This window comes from Pelodiscus sinensis, chromosome 4 (genome assembly GCF_052426305.1).
Source record: "Pelodiscus sinensis isolate ZL-2025 chromosome 4, ASM5242630v1, whole genome shotgun sequence".
Classification (NCBI taxonomy): domain Eukaryota; kingdom Metazoa; phylum Chordata; order Testudines; family Trionychidae; genus Pelodiscus; species Pelodiscus sinensis.
Window position 1 is genome coordinate 18,922,873 of NC_143055.1, and position 15,468 is coordinate 18,938,340.

Sequence of the window (15,468 nt, forward strand, 5' to 3'; positions counted from 1 at the left end):
TCATATAGGAGATGGTCTTTCAAATACCCAGTCCCAACTTATTTAGGGCTTTATAGGTCATAACCAAGACCTTAAATTGTACCCGGAAACATACCAGAAGGCAGTACATCTGCTGGAGCGCTCCTGGCCACTGAGGAAATTTGATGTTCAAATGTTAAGAAAAGGTCCAGGACTCCCCACAAAATGCATACCTGTTCTTTCAGGGGAAGTATTACTGTCATCTGGCCAGTGGAAGCAACGGGGAGTGCCTGCAGGTGAGTACTTTCCTGTGCTGCCATTCCTGTGGGAGGGGGAAGAGTAAGGCTGGCAGCATGTGGAGCTGTTTCTTTCCCTAGCAAGCCAGATCTGGCATGCAAGGCTTGCATCCCAGCACCCCACCCAGTGGGAAACCTGCTCTAGCACTCCCACCTCATGAAAAGGAGGAGGGAAGGGGAAAGACATGGGGCTGGAGTACCAGCAAAGGCTCTCTACTGCAGGGTGGGGTGAGCCTCAAGCTGCAGCCCACCTGTAAGACTGTCATGATCCACAGACCACACTTTGAGAACCACTGATCTAGGGAATACAAAGTTCTGTTGTGCATTGCTTTCATCGACTATGAAAAGGCCTTTGATAGAGTCGAATTCAACACAATATTAAAGGCGCTCGCAGAGCAGAGCATTAACACGCAATACATCAATTTGTTGAAGGAAGTGAATACTGGATGTACAACAGATATTACTCTCTTCGAAACTCCCCTCCATATCCCAATTGGGAAAGGCGTGAAGCAAGGAGATATGATTTCACCGAAACTATTCACTGCATGCCTTGAAATGGCTATGAACAAGATCAATTGAAGGAGTGGTGCCAACATAAATAGAGAACGATTATCTCATCTCAGATTTGCGGACGACATAGTATTAATTGCCGAAAGCACCATCCAATTGCAGAGCATGCTACAAAGACTTGACAAGAAAAGCAGTCAGGTCGGTCTGAAAATGAACTGCTGCAAAACTGCTGCGATCAGATGTCTTACAAAAAGCCCAAATAACGATAACAAGAGAAGAAATTGAAGAAGTGGAACAGTACATATATTTGGGCCAAGAAGTTAATATGCTCCAAGACCTGAACGGAGAACTCTCACAAAGGATTTGAGCAGGATGGTATGCATTCAATTCCATCAAGGACGTCTTCAAAGGAAAAAAATCGATAAGATACACATACAAGTATCTTCAATGCAGTGAATAACCCATTTACCATAATAGAATTACTTGCCTAAATTAGGGTTGTTACTTTTGTAACAATAGTTTTTACTTTTTTAAATGCAGTGTAATTAAAAAAACTCACTGCTATAAAATTAAAGCTCTCATTGGGATTTCACTGGTCTAGTACTTTGTCCCCACAGTGTATGCTGAGATCAGCCTGTCTATTGGCATCTCACACAGTACGGGCTTTAATTTCACAAGAGTTCTTCAAAGCTCTCTGTTAGTCTGGTTCAATTATATATGTCAGAGCTACCCACTCACTCCAAGCAAAATCCAAAAATGTAAAAAATCATAGATATATTTTTATACACAAAAACCACATGAAGCATGATTCTCATAATAGGTATTACAAAAATTCAGTTATAAATGTCTAATGTGTATTGTTTGATGGATTTTTCATAAAGATTGTGAGCTCCCTGAATAAAAACCCAGGTCTTCAATGATGCTTGTATAGTGCAGAACACATCACTAGGATTGATTTAATAATAAATACAGTAGTGTATATCTTCTCTGTGACTTCTATGAACCTTTGATTAGGCCCTTAGAAATTAGTATCATTAAAGCTTGAAGTAATATAAACTAATCAGATCGCACATGCAGTGAGTATATTCTAACTAGAAATAGCTGAATTCTGTCTAAACTAGTGTTCAACAATCAGGAGTTAAAAATGGGCTGTATCTATATATCAAATAGCTCCCCCATTGAATATTAGTTTAAACTTAGAATAAGGATTCCCAGCCAAGGGATAAAAGTGGGTACTTCTCTTCCTCTTTCACCACCCAAATAGAAACCCTCTTTTCTTTGCCTTTCCCATCTTTTTTTCTGCTCATTAATCTCTTGAAGACACTTTGCTAGACCTTCCCATCTCCTTCCCCCATCACTGGCAAAGCTCAAGCCCATTACTTAACACTATTTTTCCCACTCTCCTAGGTGAAAGCATTGTACTCATTCCTCCCTGCCCCAGCCTGGTCGGTCCCAGCTCTCATCTGCTAGTTCCCAGGAGAGTCAAAAGTCAGGAATCAATAGTGGGAAGGGTACATTAGGAAAACAGGCAAGGAGAAGTGGGGGATTCTTCCACAGAAGGTGTAATGACAGTTAATATATATTTCAAGCAAATCAACTAGCTTCATCTTCTCAGCACAAACCACCCAATGACACTCTTTCCATGCCCTTAGGAACTGGTTGCATGCAAGGAGTTAAACAGTTGGGAATTAGCCAATACTGTACTTTCAAAATTCAGGGCCATAACTGAGAGACTTTCAAATGTTTCTGATGATTATGACATCCTGAATATTTCATTTATTCTCAATGTAGCCAATGCACAGTGTAGTAATTGCTAGACTACCAAATACAAATCTCAAAACATTCAGTAGGCAATCTACCATACATAGACTGTGCTTTGCCTTAAGCAATGCCACACCTCACAAACTGAGGTATGGACAAAAGTAACTAAGTGTGAACAGTAAATAAATTAATGGGTGACCTTCCCCATAGACACAGGACAAAGGGGTGAAGTGTGTTCCAGTGCTTTCCTCTGAGAATATCCTCCCCGCAGCTTCAAAGTGGGCTTAAAGTGCAGCAAGGGAGGTTTAGATTGGACATTAGGAAAAAATTCCCAACTGTCAGGGTGGTCAAATATTGGAATAAATTGCCAAGGGAGGTGGTGGAACATCCCTCTCTGGAAATATTTAAGAACAGGTTAGATAGACATCTGTCAGGGATGGTGTAGACGGAGCTTGGTCCTGCCTTGAGGGCGGGGGGCTGGATTCGATGACCTCTCGAGGTCCCTTCCAGTCCTATGATTCTATGATTCAAATGCCTGTCAGCAGATTAACTGAAAGTTAAAGGTTTTTTTCTTTTAATTTTGCTTTACAAAGGCCCTTAATTTCTTAAAAGTTGTATGCATTTTTAAAATTGTTTTAAAATTATGTCTCCTCCACTGCAGTCAATGTTGTTTGATATAATCATTTGTTCCCTGAATTCATTCATCACTGCTATTTTTTTTATCCCTCTAGACTCTTAATGTGTCAGATGGAACATTTGTGTTGGACACTCTAGCTGGATGTATAGAATATAAACCTGTATTGGACATAGTAATCAATGCATTTTTTGTTCGGGATGGAAAGCATTGCCTGATTTCTGAGCGCAATCTCTATGTGGGTAGGTATACTTTTAAGTTACAGAATGTAGAGTAACTATGTAACATTAGAAAGATACATTATTTCAGTTGTTCAAGTGTTATGACTAAATTACATATTAAGCACTATCATTTTGCTCAGTGCTTTACAAAATGTTTTGTGGAAGATCCTTATGCCTGTCCCGGAGAGGCATAAGGATCTTGCACAAAAAAAGGGCTTTTTGATCAAAAAGTAAATGTAAATACTGCTTCTTTTTGCGCAAAAACCCCTTGCACAAAAAGAAACAGCAGAAAATATGTTTTCTACCAAATTTTCTACCAAAAAAACTCATAGTGTAGACGTAGCCTGTAAGTAGATATAGCCACATGTACTGAGGGCAGTTTATGACATCTCAAACTCTACTAAAGGAGCTATGGCCACTGGCATTGGTCTAAGGAGATATTCAGGGGTTAGGTCATCAGGCCTTGCTGCAGAGTCCCAAAGACTGATAGAAGAATTCCACTTGGAGACTTCAGCTCATTTTAGTGATAAAACAGATAGGAGTCTGCAGAAATTAAAACAAAGAGAGTCCAATCTCTCAGGCTTTTCCAGTTCTCAACTCTTCAGAAAAGAAAATTCCGTATATGTCATTTCAGTTCAACAGTTCCTTCTGTTCAGCAGCAGTAGAGCACTCAGTCCCAGAGCAGATAGCCATCTTCTACCTTTTCCAGGACTGCTCCTGCGAAAAGTCCACAATACAGACCACATATCATCATGCTGTTGGTAGCTACACAACAGTGTGGGCAAAACACATATATATATGCATCTGAACCACATCTCTTGACCTTCTATAATGTTTGATGCAAGTTCACTTCCAGTTGCTGGGTACTAGATTCTGTTAAAGGCAAGTTACTTCATCACATTTCAGGTCCAGCCTTTTTCACTTCCCACTGCACTTTTGTGGGAGGAAATAAACTCCATTCCACAAAGGAAGCTATAGAAGATGGTCTTCTAGAATCTTCAGCATGAATAGCAGATATTTTACTCCAAATATTTCCAAGTACCCAAAAGAGAGATAGTCTGAGACCCATTGTGGACCTCAGAAATTAAGCTAATTTATGAAAACTTCAAGTTCAGGAAATTAATACCTAAATGTGAACCTCAACTACCATTATTCAGATTCCTTGTACGTCCACGACAGTTTTAAATGATACCTAATTATCACTACTTCTCCATCATAAACACAAGGCTTACATTTTTCAATGTCTGAAGCGCATAAATGTTGCCATTAAGCTGAGTATTGTTATTGGATTGGCAGGACTGGGCCAGTCAAAGACCTCCATTAATCATGATATGGGGGGAGTGGATTGAAAAATTTCCCTTATCAACAAGTTGAGAGTCTAAAGGTCATTGGCTTAGAGTGTTCTAAGCTGCTTGTGACTCTCCTTGCCAAGCTTCATTGACACTTAGATTATCAAAGCTGCTTATCATGGCTGTTGCTATGTGTGAGCAGATTTGAATTTAATAATGCTCTTACAAGATACATCAGTATTCCAGTAAGACCTCTTAAATGTGTTGCTATGCTAAAACAGAAAATTGGAACTCTGTTACCATGTATGAGTTGCCTCCAGCACATTGGTCAAGATTTACTAATACTTAACATTCTTTTGTATTTGAGATATGGAACTATAGGTAAATCAGCCAATTCCTGTTATGTTCCCTAGGGTTACCAGTGTACTACAAGGGTTCCTTAGCTTCACAGGATCAGAGAAATACCACAGCAGCTTCTGCCAGTTCTGGGGGCAACTCTGCCTTTTCCTTCATTGGCTTCTATTTGCTCATAGCTGTGTGGGGACTGCAATTTAAAAAAAGTTTTGAATCAGTTGAAATGTGAAATTTAGATTTAAACTTTTAAAAACAATTTTTAGTAAAAAAAATAATTTTAAGATAAAAAAATTGTACTAAAATGGATAGTTTAAATGTCTCATGCTCAAAATGTCAAAATGGAATGTTTTAAGCTTATCAGAATGCTTTTCTTCCTTTTGCTCCTTTCCAAGGAGTGAAACTTGATTGAAAGTATAACACTGCCACAAAAAATTAGTTCCAAAGCAACAGCATTTCCAACAGAAAAACATTGTCAGAAAATTTTTGACACAGTACCCATTTGATCCCTTTCTTCCCCAGCATCTTGCCCTACCTTAACTTCTGTTCCTGCAAGGCACAGAACATCTTTAGGGCTATGTCTACGTTACAGGGGTTTTGCGCAAAAAACCCCGTTTTTGTGCAAAAACCCATGGAGTGTCCACACCTCAAGCATGTTTTTGCACACAAAAAAATACAGTAAATCGACAGGACACAGGGCTTTTGCCAGTAGAGGAATAACTCTCCCCATGAGGAATAACTCCCTTTTGTACAAAAGGTGTGTGTGGACACTCAACAGGGGTTTCTTGTGCAAAAAGAGCCTATCACAAAAAGCACAGGTGATCTGATGGCCATTCTGAGAATGGCAATCAGAACTTTCTTGTGCAAGAGTGTCCATGCAGTGTAGACGCTCTCTTGCGCAAAAGCACATAGCTTTTGTAATGTGCTTTTGAGGTGTGGATGCGCTTTTGCGCAAGAAGTTTTCGTGGAAGATCTCTTCCGCAAAAAGCTTCTTGCACAAAAACCCTGCAGTGTAGACAAAGCCCAACTGGTGTTTGGCTTTAGCCCTACAGAACTTCTAAACTCTGTAGGAGTTGATATTCAACATATGCAGACTCCCAGTTCTCTGAAAGCTACCCCAGTGCTTTCAAATAAGTGGGGTTGGTTTGTATTTTTCCCTCATTAAAAGACCAGATATTCAGCTTGTGTAATTCCAGTGGAGCTATCTTGATTTAAAACCACAGAGAATGCGGCACAAAATAGGAAATAACCTGAGAGTCTACAATAATAAAACAAATAGGGATAGTTTTTTAATAGTAATTATTACATATTTATTATATAGCCTTATTGCATATTTATTATATATCCCTGTTATACAGACAAAAGTGAAAAAATATTTCAAAGTTATTAATTATTAAAGTGCCAAAAGTGAATCACAGGATTTGGCTTCAGCCATAGACATGGCTTCATTCATAGACCATACCCAAAAGTGTAATGAATATAAATTCCTTCTGTAGCATATTGCCCACTGTATTTTAAATATATATGTCTTTTTATAGTTATTTGTTATTTGGCCACGTTTCAACTGGAGGAGCTTGGTCTTCAGCAATTCAGTAGAATTGTCAAATCTCTGGATGTTGCTAAAATGCATAAGGTAATGAAAGTAATTTCACTTTAACAAAATTTTGAATTAACATCACACCATGTTTTCATATTGTTTACTTATTATTTTTGAATCTGTAGTACTTTCCTGTGATTTTAAAAATGTTAAGAAGTTTTTCTTTCACTTTCACTCTAAACTTTTCAGCATATGAGTTCATTTAAATAACACTAGATGAATGTGTCATCTTTTGGTTAAATTATGGGAAATCAACATTCTACTTGCACAAAACTGCTGCACTTCCATAGTTATGCTCAGTTAATACCACACTCAGTCAAGATTCAATTAAAATGGGTATTGAGAAGTCTTGTCAATCAGTTTGTCCAATTAATGGCTGTCCTACAGCCTCTCTAATTTACATGATACCTCTATGTTCTGTTCACGATTTCATTCCACATGACGCAATAAAAATTATACTATATGGATGTACTACAGATAGACTCTGATTTTCTTGATGTCTGAGAAGACAGCCAAAACACTGAGTTTTGGGGCAATTGGCATTTCAGTCAATAAATTAACTTAGATTCAGGGAAAAGGCAAATTTCAGAAAACTGGGATTTATCTGTTTTGTCTTTATATTTATTATCCTGCATACTCATTGTGACTGAATTGCCTTTCCAATGAGCACAGCTACTACAGTATATTGTATAAGAGAAGGGAGCAGGCTAGGCTGGTGTGTAGTGCTTCTAATGGTGTTGGCATGGAGTGTTTCCATAAAGTCAGTTCATCTTTGTAAAAGTTCCTTGGGAAACACAGTGGGCTGGACACTTCTTGAGCTCATGTGGGTATCAATGATAGTTTACTTTGTAAAACATCTGTTTTCAATCCATACTAAGTATCACTCAATTATTCCATTCTCTTAACCTTAGATAGCTGAAGTGCCAATGTCCCTGACACTATTTTGCTCCATAAACATTTATTTTCTCCTTCCTTGTGTACAATATATCTATTCCATAAAGGGAGGTGTAGTACCACACACCATCCACACAGTTTCTTTTGGTAGCATTTTTTTTCTGCCTAAGTGTCTTATCAGGCTGTCATCTCTATACTATCTCACTTTTCTCCTCTTGCATCAGAAAAGCTTTTTTTTGTCTCCAGAGTGATGCTAGATTATATGAATGCACCTGCAGCAGAGGATTTAGAAGCAGCAGCTGGTCCCCCAGCAACAGGGACAAAAACAACAGAAGGCAGATTTTCAGGCGTAGCAACAGCATGAGGCTGTCAGGCAGAATTCTGGACTACACATTTTGAGGATGCTGTCATACAGACAACATGCTCAGATCCTCCTGTCCTGAGTTCATCTTGCCTTTCAGTTGAGATGCAAGATACTATTTCATGTATATTTACTTTATTTAATAAAAATAAAAGATGTTTCTCCAGATCATGGGGCCAAATGTGGGACTCTTAAATCATGCAAGTAATCTTTACTCATATCTGTAATCTTTTAAAAGTCTGAGGGACTACTTATACAAGCTCTACTTTCATGAGTAAGAATTGCAAAATGGGATCCATATTTGTAAATGCTGACAAAATAGAGAGAGGGAAAACTCTCACTCCATACAGAGCCGGCCCACAACATTTTGGCACCTGAGGCGGGGAGCTCAAATGATGCCCCCATGCTCCTTTGCTGCATCTACAGCAGACACAATTTTCTATACTCTGGGTCTTAGTGGTGCCCCCTCCCCCCCACAATCTGGCACCTGAGGTGGCCACCTCAGTTCACCTCATGGTAAGGCTAGCCCTGACTCCATACCAGTATATAGGTGGGTATTTTGATTATAGCATAATAATCAAGAATACTAGACATATTTCAGTCTGAATGGAATCTATGTGTCTAAGTATTAGGAATCTAAGCATTGAATCTATGAATAGGATAGGTTCCAGTACTGTAATCTCAGTGGGATTCCTTTTATGAGAAAAGATGACTTGTTGATAGGTTGCACATTCAGGACTTACTGTTGTTTTTATTAATCTGTATTATTCTTATCTGTGTGAGGAAATTGAAGGGGTTATATGTTAGAGACAAGGACAAAAGAGAGTCAAAGATGAAGAAAATAGAATGAAAATGTATTGATTCATTAGCCTGATACCTCTTAACTTTTAAGGCATCTTAGCACTTTGCTGACTATAGTGCTGTGCAGCAATAACTGATCAGCACAAAAATACCTACTGACGTCATATGTTGTTTATGTTTAGCCTCCAGGAATCTGTTTTGTTCTGTCTCACATTCTAAGACACTGGGTACTAAAATATACATTACAGTAGCAACCATCTAATTATACTTTTCACAACTCCCCTGTATACTTTAAACATCTCATGGTGTTTGATAATGACTTAGTTACCCATTTTTCCTTAAGAGAGTGTGAAATCTTTGTGGCCAATATGTAATTGGACTAGCAGCAGGAAGCCTCCAGGGACAATGGTCACCTGCTAAAGATGTATGTACTGTTGTAGCTATATTGGTCTCAGGATATTAGTGAGACCTGGGGGTGATGTAGTATCTTTTACTGGATCAGCTTCTGCTGGCGAGGGAAACAGGCTTCTCTCTCTTCCCAACAGGAGTTGGTCCAATAAAAGATGCTACTTCACCCATCTCATCCTACCTGCTAAAGATAGCAGTTAGAAAATCATGGACTAGTAGTTGCTGCCAATACAAGAACAAGAGTTGTTAAAAGTCGATCTGAACTTACTTTTTTATAAACTTGGTCTGCCTTGGGCAAGAACTGATTCATTATCTTTTATTGGTGTATATTATTGTTTCATTTGCCTTGAAACAGTAGCTGCAAGCACCATACCGAGGATGATTAATCAAAGATCCAGGGGGTCCAGGCCCTGAAGTCAGAAGGAGCTGAGATAGAGCAGTGAATCAGAGGCAAACCAGCAGGTGGTAGTGCAATGCACAATAGATTGCTGCCTGATTGGGTGTGCTGGTTGATGAGAGGAATATCAAAGATGCAGGAAGGGAAGGAAGGAAAGAGTCCATTCAGAAAAGAGGAGTCTGCCAAAGAGCAGCAGTCTTTAACATCAGTACCGGTTTAATTAAAGCAGTTTAAATCACACTTTTAGATTAACTGGTACAACTTAGTATATAGATAAGGCCATCAGTGCATCACCACTATGGAAGAATACTGTGACTTTAGATCTAATTCTCTTCTGCTTTGTATCCTGCGTAATGATATTTGCACCTGTACAAAATGAGTGTAAAATGTTACTGTGCTAACATGTCACTATTTTACACCAACTTTGCACAGATATAATGACAATACAAGATGCAAAGTAGTAGAGAATCAGACCTATTGATTCCATGGGGGAGGATCCTACATTCCCCCATATGCAGGAAGAATGATTTGCTAGAGTAACTAGGCAGTGGTCCCCAAACTTTTCGGCATCTTGCTCCCTTTTTGACTTTTGAGAAACCCTCACACCCCCCTCCACTCCCACCCCAGCAGCAAAACTTGTTGAGGGAACCCATGAGCTAGGGCAAAACATATATCTCATCACTGTAGAGCTAACAAGAATGTATTCCATTAAATTCCACCAAAATTAAAGTCACAAATAAAATCACATGTTAATCCCATGCCTTTGGAGGCTAAATGGAGTGTCTGTGGTTTGCCAGAGCTCAATGGACTAGGTTCTTCAGTCACCCAGTTGGTCAGCCAATATGCTTTAGGGCATCTGGATGATATAGAAGTGTACAGGCTCATATCAGAATTCCATTTGACTGAAGTGGAGCAGTCCTCTTGTCATTGAAGTAGGCTGCCTGGATATTTGATCCTTCTAGATGTGCGATAGTTAAAAATGAGACCAAATCCCTAGGTACTTCCTTGGAAATGGCCACATCAGACCCATTGTTAGCAAAGTATAGGTCTCGCAAGATTTTCTAGTTACTGTCAGGCAATTCCTTTCATTTCTAAGGATTATGATGGAAAGGTCAGATTTGGCATTTTTCCCAAAATCACTGGCCCGTAATAAAGGAGAGTACCATAATTAAGTGCACAGTTTGCTACATTTCTCACTCTGGCTGGAGATCTCAGGGGGCAGAAGAACCTGGACCTGCTCCAGCCAATGAACATGCACTCCTACCCCCTGCTGTTCCTGCTGATGCTATAGTGGCCATGGATAGGCACTACTCATCTGATCCCAACCTGTTGCAGTGACAGAGGGCTGGGGTAATCCTCTTTCCTTGGAGCAGCCTGTATACTAAACCCATCATCCCCAGCCCCACTCCAGAATAATGATTTACATGAAGTACGTACATTTTCATTTTATTTTCCAAAAAAACAAAAATTAATTGAGTTTAGGGGATAATCGTCTAGTACTTCATATAATTCAAGTCTTCAGTACATTAAATTTGAAAGAAATAATCTCTTGTTAGTTTCTTAGGTTCTTCTTCAATGTCTTGAATTTGAGTACATGGATAAAAGATGAATGGAGTCAGATATATGATTCTCTTTATGTAAAAGAGAACTGGATTGATCCATTACTAGAGTAAGTACTAAATATTCAATATATTTCATAGAATCATAGAATACTAGAACTGGAAGGGACCTTGAGATGTCATCGAGCTCAGACCTCTGCCCTCACACCAGGACCAAGAACTGTCTAGATCAGGGCTAATCAACACATGGCCCGTGGGCCGCATGCAGCCTGCAGCCTGTATGTTTGCGGCCTGCATTGTGGTTTGGGTTTACACAGGGCTCAACACGTGGCCCACAGATGGGATCCTTTGAACATGGTCTCCACTGGGAACATGCTCCACAACAGCGAGACGTCTCCCAGGAGGGGTGAGCATTGAAAGATGGAAATGGACGGATTGGTTAGAACAGGAGGTTGGCGTTTCTAGCTCCCAGGGAGGAGGTGCTGAGAGCACCAGAGCATTGTGGGAAGTTCTTTGTATTCATGCCCGCCAGTGTGAAAGAAGTTATTTGCATATATTTGCATATATATTCGCATGTATATGCAACCACACTTAAGTTGTGGCCCTCAGCATGTGCTGTGAGTATTATTATTATCTGGCCCCTGGGACTTTTGAAGTTGAGTAGCCCTGGTCTAGATCATCCCTGACAGGTGTCTGTCTAATCTGCTCTTAAATATCTCCAGTGATGGAGATTCCACAACTGCCCACAGGCAATTTATTCCAGGGTTTAACCACCCTGACAGTTAGGAAGTTTTTCCTAATGTCCAACCTAAACCTCCCTTGATACAATTCAAGCCCATTGCTTCTTGTCCTATCATCTGAGGCCAAGAACAATTTTTCTCCCTTGTCCTTGTAGCACCTTTTTAAAACTGCTACCATTTCCCTTCTCAGTCATCTCTTTTGTAAACTTAACAAGCCTAATTCTTTCAGTTTTCCCTCATAGGTCATGTTTTCTAGACCTTTAATAATTTTTATTGCTCTTCTCTGGACCATCTCCAGTTTATCCACATCTTTCTTAAAATATGGTGCCCAGAACGGGACACAATACTCCACTTGAGGCCTAATCAGTGAAGAATAGAGCGGAAGAATGACTTCTTGTGTCTCGCTCACAACACTACTGTTAATGTATGTTCCTTCCTAAATGGAGTACTTTTTGTTTGTCCTTACTGAACTTCATCCTATTTACCTCAGACCATTTCTCCAATTTTTCCAGATAATTTTGAATTATAACCCTATCCTCCAAAGCAGTTGGAACCCCTCCCAACTTGGTATTATCTGCAGACTTAATAATTGTACTCTCTATGCCATCATCTAAATCGTTGATGAAGATATTAAACAGAACTGGTCCCAAAACAGACCCCTGCGGAGCCTGACTTGTTATGCCCTTCTAGCATGACTGTGAACCATTAGTAACTACTCTCTGAGAATGGTTATCCAGCCAATTATACACCCACCTCACAGTAGCCCCATATCAGTCGTATTTGCCTAGTTTAGTGATAAGGTCACATGAGACCATGTCAAATGCTTTACTAAAGTCCAGGTATACCACGTCCACCACTTCTCCCTTATCCACAAGGCTTGATATCTGATCAAAGAAAGATTAGTCTGACATGATTTATTCTTTACAAATACATGCTGGCAGTTTCCTACTACCTTATTATCTTCCAGATATTTGTAGATGAATTACTTAATTACTTGCTCCATTATCTTCCCTGCTACAGAAGTTAAACTGATAGTTTCCTGGGTTGTTCCTATTTCCCTTTTTATAGATGGGCACTATATTTGCCCTTTTCCAGTCTTCTGGAATCTCTCCCAACTTCCATGATTTTTCAAAGATGATAGCTAAAGGCTCAGATACCTCCTCTAGCAGCTCCTTGAGAATTCTAGGATGCATTTCATCAGGTCTCGGTGACTTTATGACAAAGTAAGTATAGATGAAAAAAGTAAAGGCAGACAATGGTCTAGGTCAGATTCTTCATATTATCTGACAGTGGTGAGGCTTAAGAACCACCCCTATTCTCAGCATTTCCTATTGGCTAGTTTAGGCTTCTCTCCACTCAGTATTTGGGCTTTGGTGGAACCCCAGTTTAACTTCTGTAGCAGGGAAGATAATGGAGCAAGTAATTAAGTAATTCATCTGCAAATATCTGGAAGGTAATAAGGTAGTAGGAAACTGCCAGCATGTATTTGTTTATAATAGCTGCCTCTCTGACTTGCTCTCTGACACTGTTGTAAAATGAACTGTCAATGTGCTTGTTTACCTGGCATTACAGTTGTTTCATCTCAGATAAACAGTTTTATTGGAAATTGTCTAACTTTTATTCAAGAAGTGAAGTAACATTTTTGAATGTCCATTCTGTGCCACTAGTCATTCAGACTCCATTGATCAATTCATTAAAAAGGAAATAAACTGAAGAGACAAAAGTATCAGCATCATTGATAATCTCAGATACAGTATTATTATGATTTTGTATGAAAGAAAAAGTAGAAAATACTATTTTCAAGTATTTTTAAAGATGGCAGCCAAAAATAGACCCACTGATCAAGGAACTTGCTGACAAATTAGCTAATCGCGTTACGACCGTGAAGACTTTGACAGTCACGAAGCCGAATGAATTTGATTTGACCACTCCTAAGCCACGAGCCATACCCGTACCTGAGCCAATACCATTACAGGAGAAGCATCATCCTGTGAGTGCTTTTTATTATTTGAACAATGTTCAGTTGTATGTTTTTGTACTTAACCAAAGGATATGGTTAGCAGTCTCTTCCTTGAAGTTATTTGAATCTAAAATAATTGAAGAAAACCTACCAACGCTGGTAAAAGAACAGGAAAACACTGAGTTCCAGGCTAAATTTGTAGAAAATAAGTCATACTGGCTTAATTGGTGTAGTAGGTGTTTTCTAAGCATACCACATATACTCTTCTATAGAAGAGAAGGGGAGGGAAGCGAAAAGGTGGCTCCTACAGTTCAAAAAATACCAGTGGAGCAACCATTTATTTTTTGCCCCTTGAATATGTAACCTAATAGGTTGCTACTAGCCCATTTAATATGAACATTAATCTACTTTGGAGTGATCTTCAGGTGCAGATTGGGGAAGTAAACCCTTCTACTGTAACTTGTATAAAAATATAGTGGTGTTATCCTGCTCCACATTAAGTAAATGGCAAAACTGCCAGAAATTTCAACATAGGCATAACCAACCCTAGGTTCGCACATCATCCTTGAGGATGGAATTTCATTTCCTGTTATGTGGGTTTGTGGGGCACCTTAATGAAAATTGTTCATATTTCATATGTATTGCTCACATAGAAACGAGTGCAGAGGTTCTCTTGGAGGCCTGACTCTGCTTGCCTTTCTAACTTAAGCAGACACATTGGGTAAGATTTTAATTTCAGTCACACTAGTGTAGATCTGGAGTCACATAGTGGACTTCACTGCGGGGGTTCGTTAAAGTAAACAGGATTTGGGCTAAGGTTGCTATGATTAACTGAATAAAGTTTCCATGGTTGTTTGTATTTAGTTTCATAGGCTCTGAGAATGGGGATATTGCTTTGGACACTATCTATAACCTTATATTATCATATTAGGCTGTTAATAATACAAATGTTGAATGCTCCCAGAAGTCATTTGTGTCTTTGAGTAATATGCAATTTCATGGTAGCACATTGTAGAACTAACGGGATTTCATACTGAAACAACCAAATACCAGATTCTTTAAAAATGCATTTTTTTAAACACTCACTCAGTATTGGAATGAGTCACCCTCTCATCTTTATGCTGTGCAGTCTCTCTGAGAATAGTTTTGCATTAACTCACACCTAGGTATTGAAGTTCATTTGTGCTGTGAAGATTATATTGGATTTTATTTAAATTCAGATCAAACCTGTCAAATTTCTTTAAGTGCTCATGAAAATTTAGCCCACTCTTTATATATATCCTTGACCTTGTTCCTGTTTTTTCTTAAAAATAATAAAATAAACAAACCCAAAAATAATAAAATAAACAAATCTGGCTAATGTAACAAGATTTTGTTTGGTAATACACTGCTAATGTAATACTTAAACTCTATAATTTTATGTGTCAAAATAGAAGCTTTTAATACAATATGCATAACATTTACCCCATCCATGTCCAGCTCGTAAGGAAGTACAAGACAGTCACTGCCAGAGATCAGAAGTGTTTACTGATTGACAAGTGTAGTATGTATTCCTTCCCTTCTTGCTCCCATACTCCTAGGTTATGTTCTCCTGACACTGTACAATTGTTTTGTTTCTATCCAATATAAAACATTACTACTTGTGTGTATATTTTTAGTGACTAAATAGACTAAATAGAATTCAGATGACACCTTACAAATCATTTCTGCAGTTGTCTCTTAATACTTAGA

At 38.9% G+C, this 15,468-nt stretch overlaps 1 protein-coding gene across 2 annotated transcripts in view; it reads left to right on the forward strand.

Moving 5' to 3' along the window:
- CFAP99 (cilia and flagella associated protein 99) overlaps window positions 1–15,468 on the forward strand; it is a 70,813-nt gene that overhangs the window by 10,261 nt on the left and 45,084 nt on the right. For both annotated transcript variants that reach the window (XM_075930877.2, XM_075930874.2), the window contains exons 3-6: window positions 3,257–3,401; window positions 6,559–6,653; window positions 11,035–11,147; window positions 13,593–13,767. In XM_075930877.2, coding sequence (XP_075786992.2) covers window positions 3,257–3,401; window positions 6,559–6,653; window positions 11,035–11,147; window positions 13,593–13,767 — 528 coding nt within the window. The remainder of the gene's footprint in view (window positions 1–3,256; window positions 3,402–6,558; window positions 6,654–11,034; window positions 11,148–13,592; window positions 13,768–15,468) is intronic.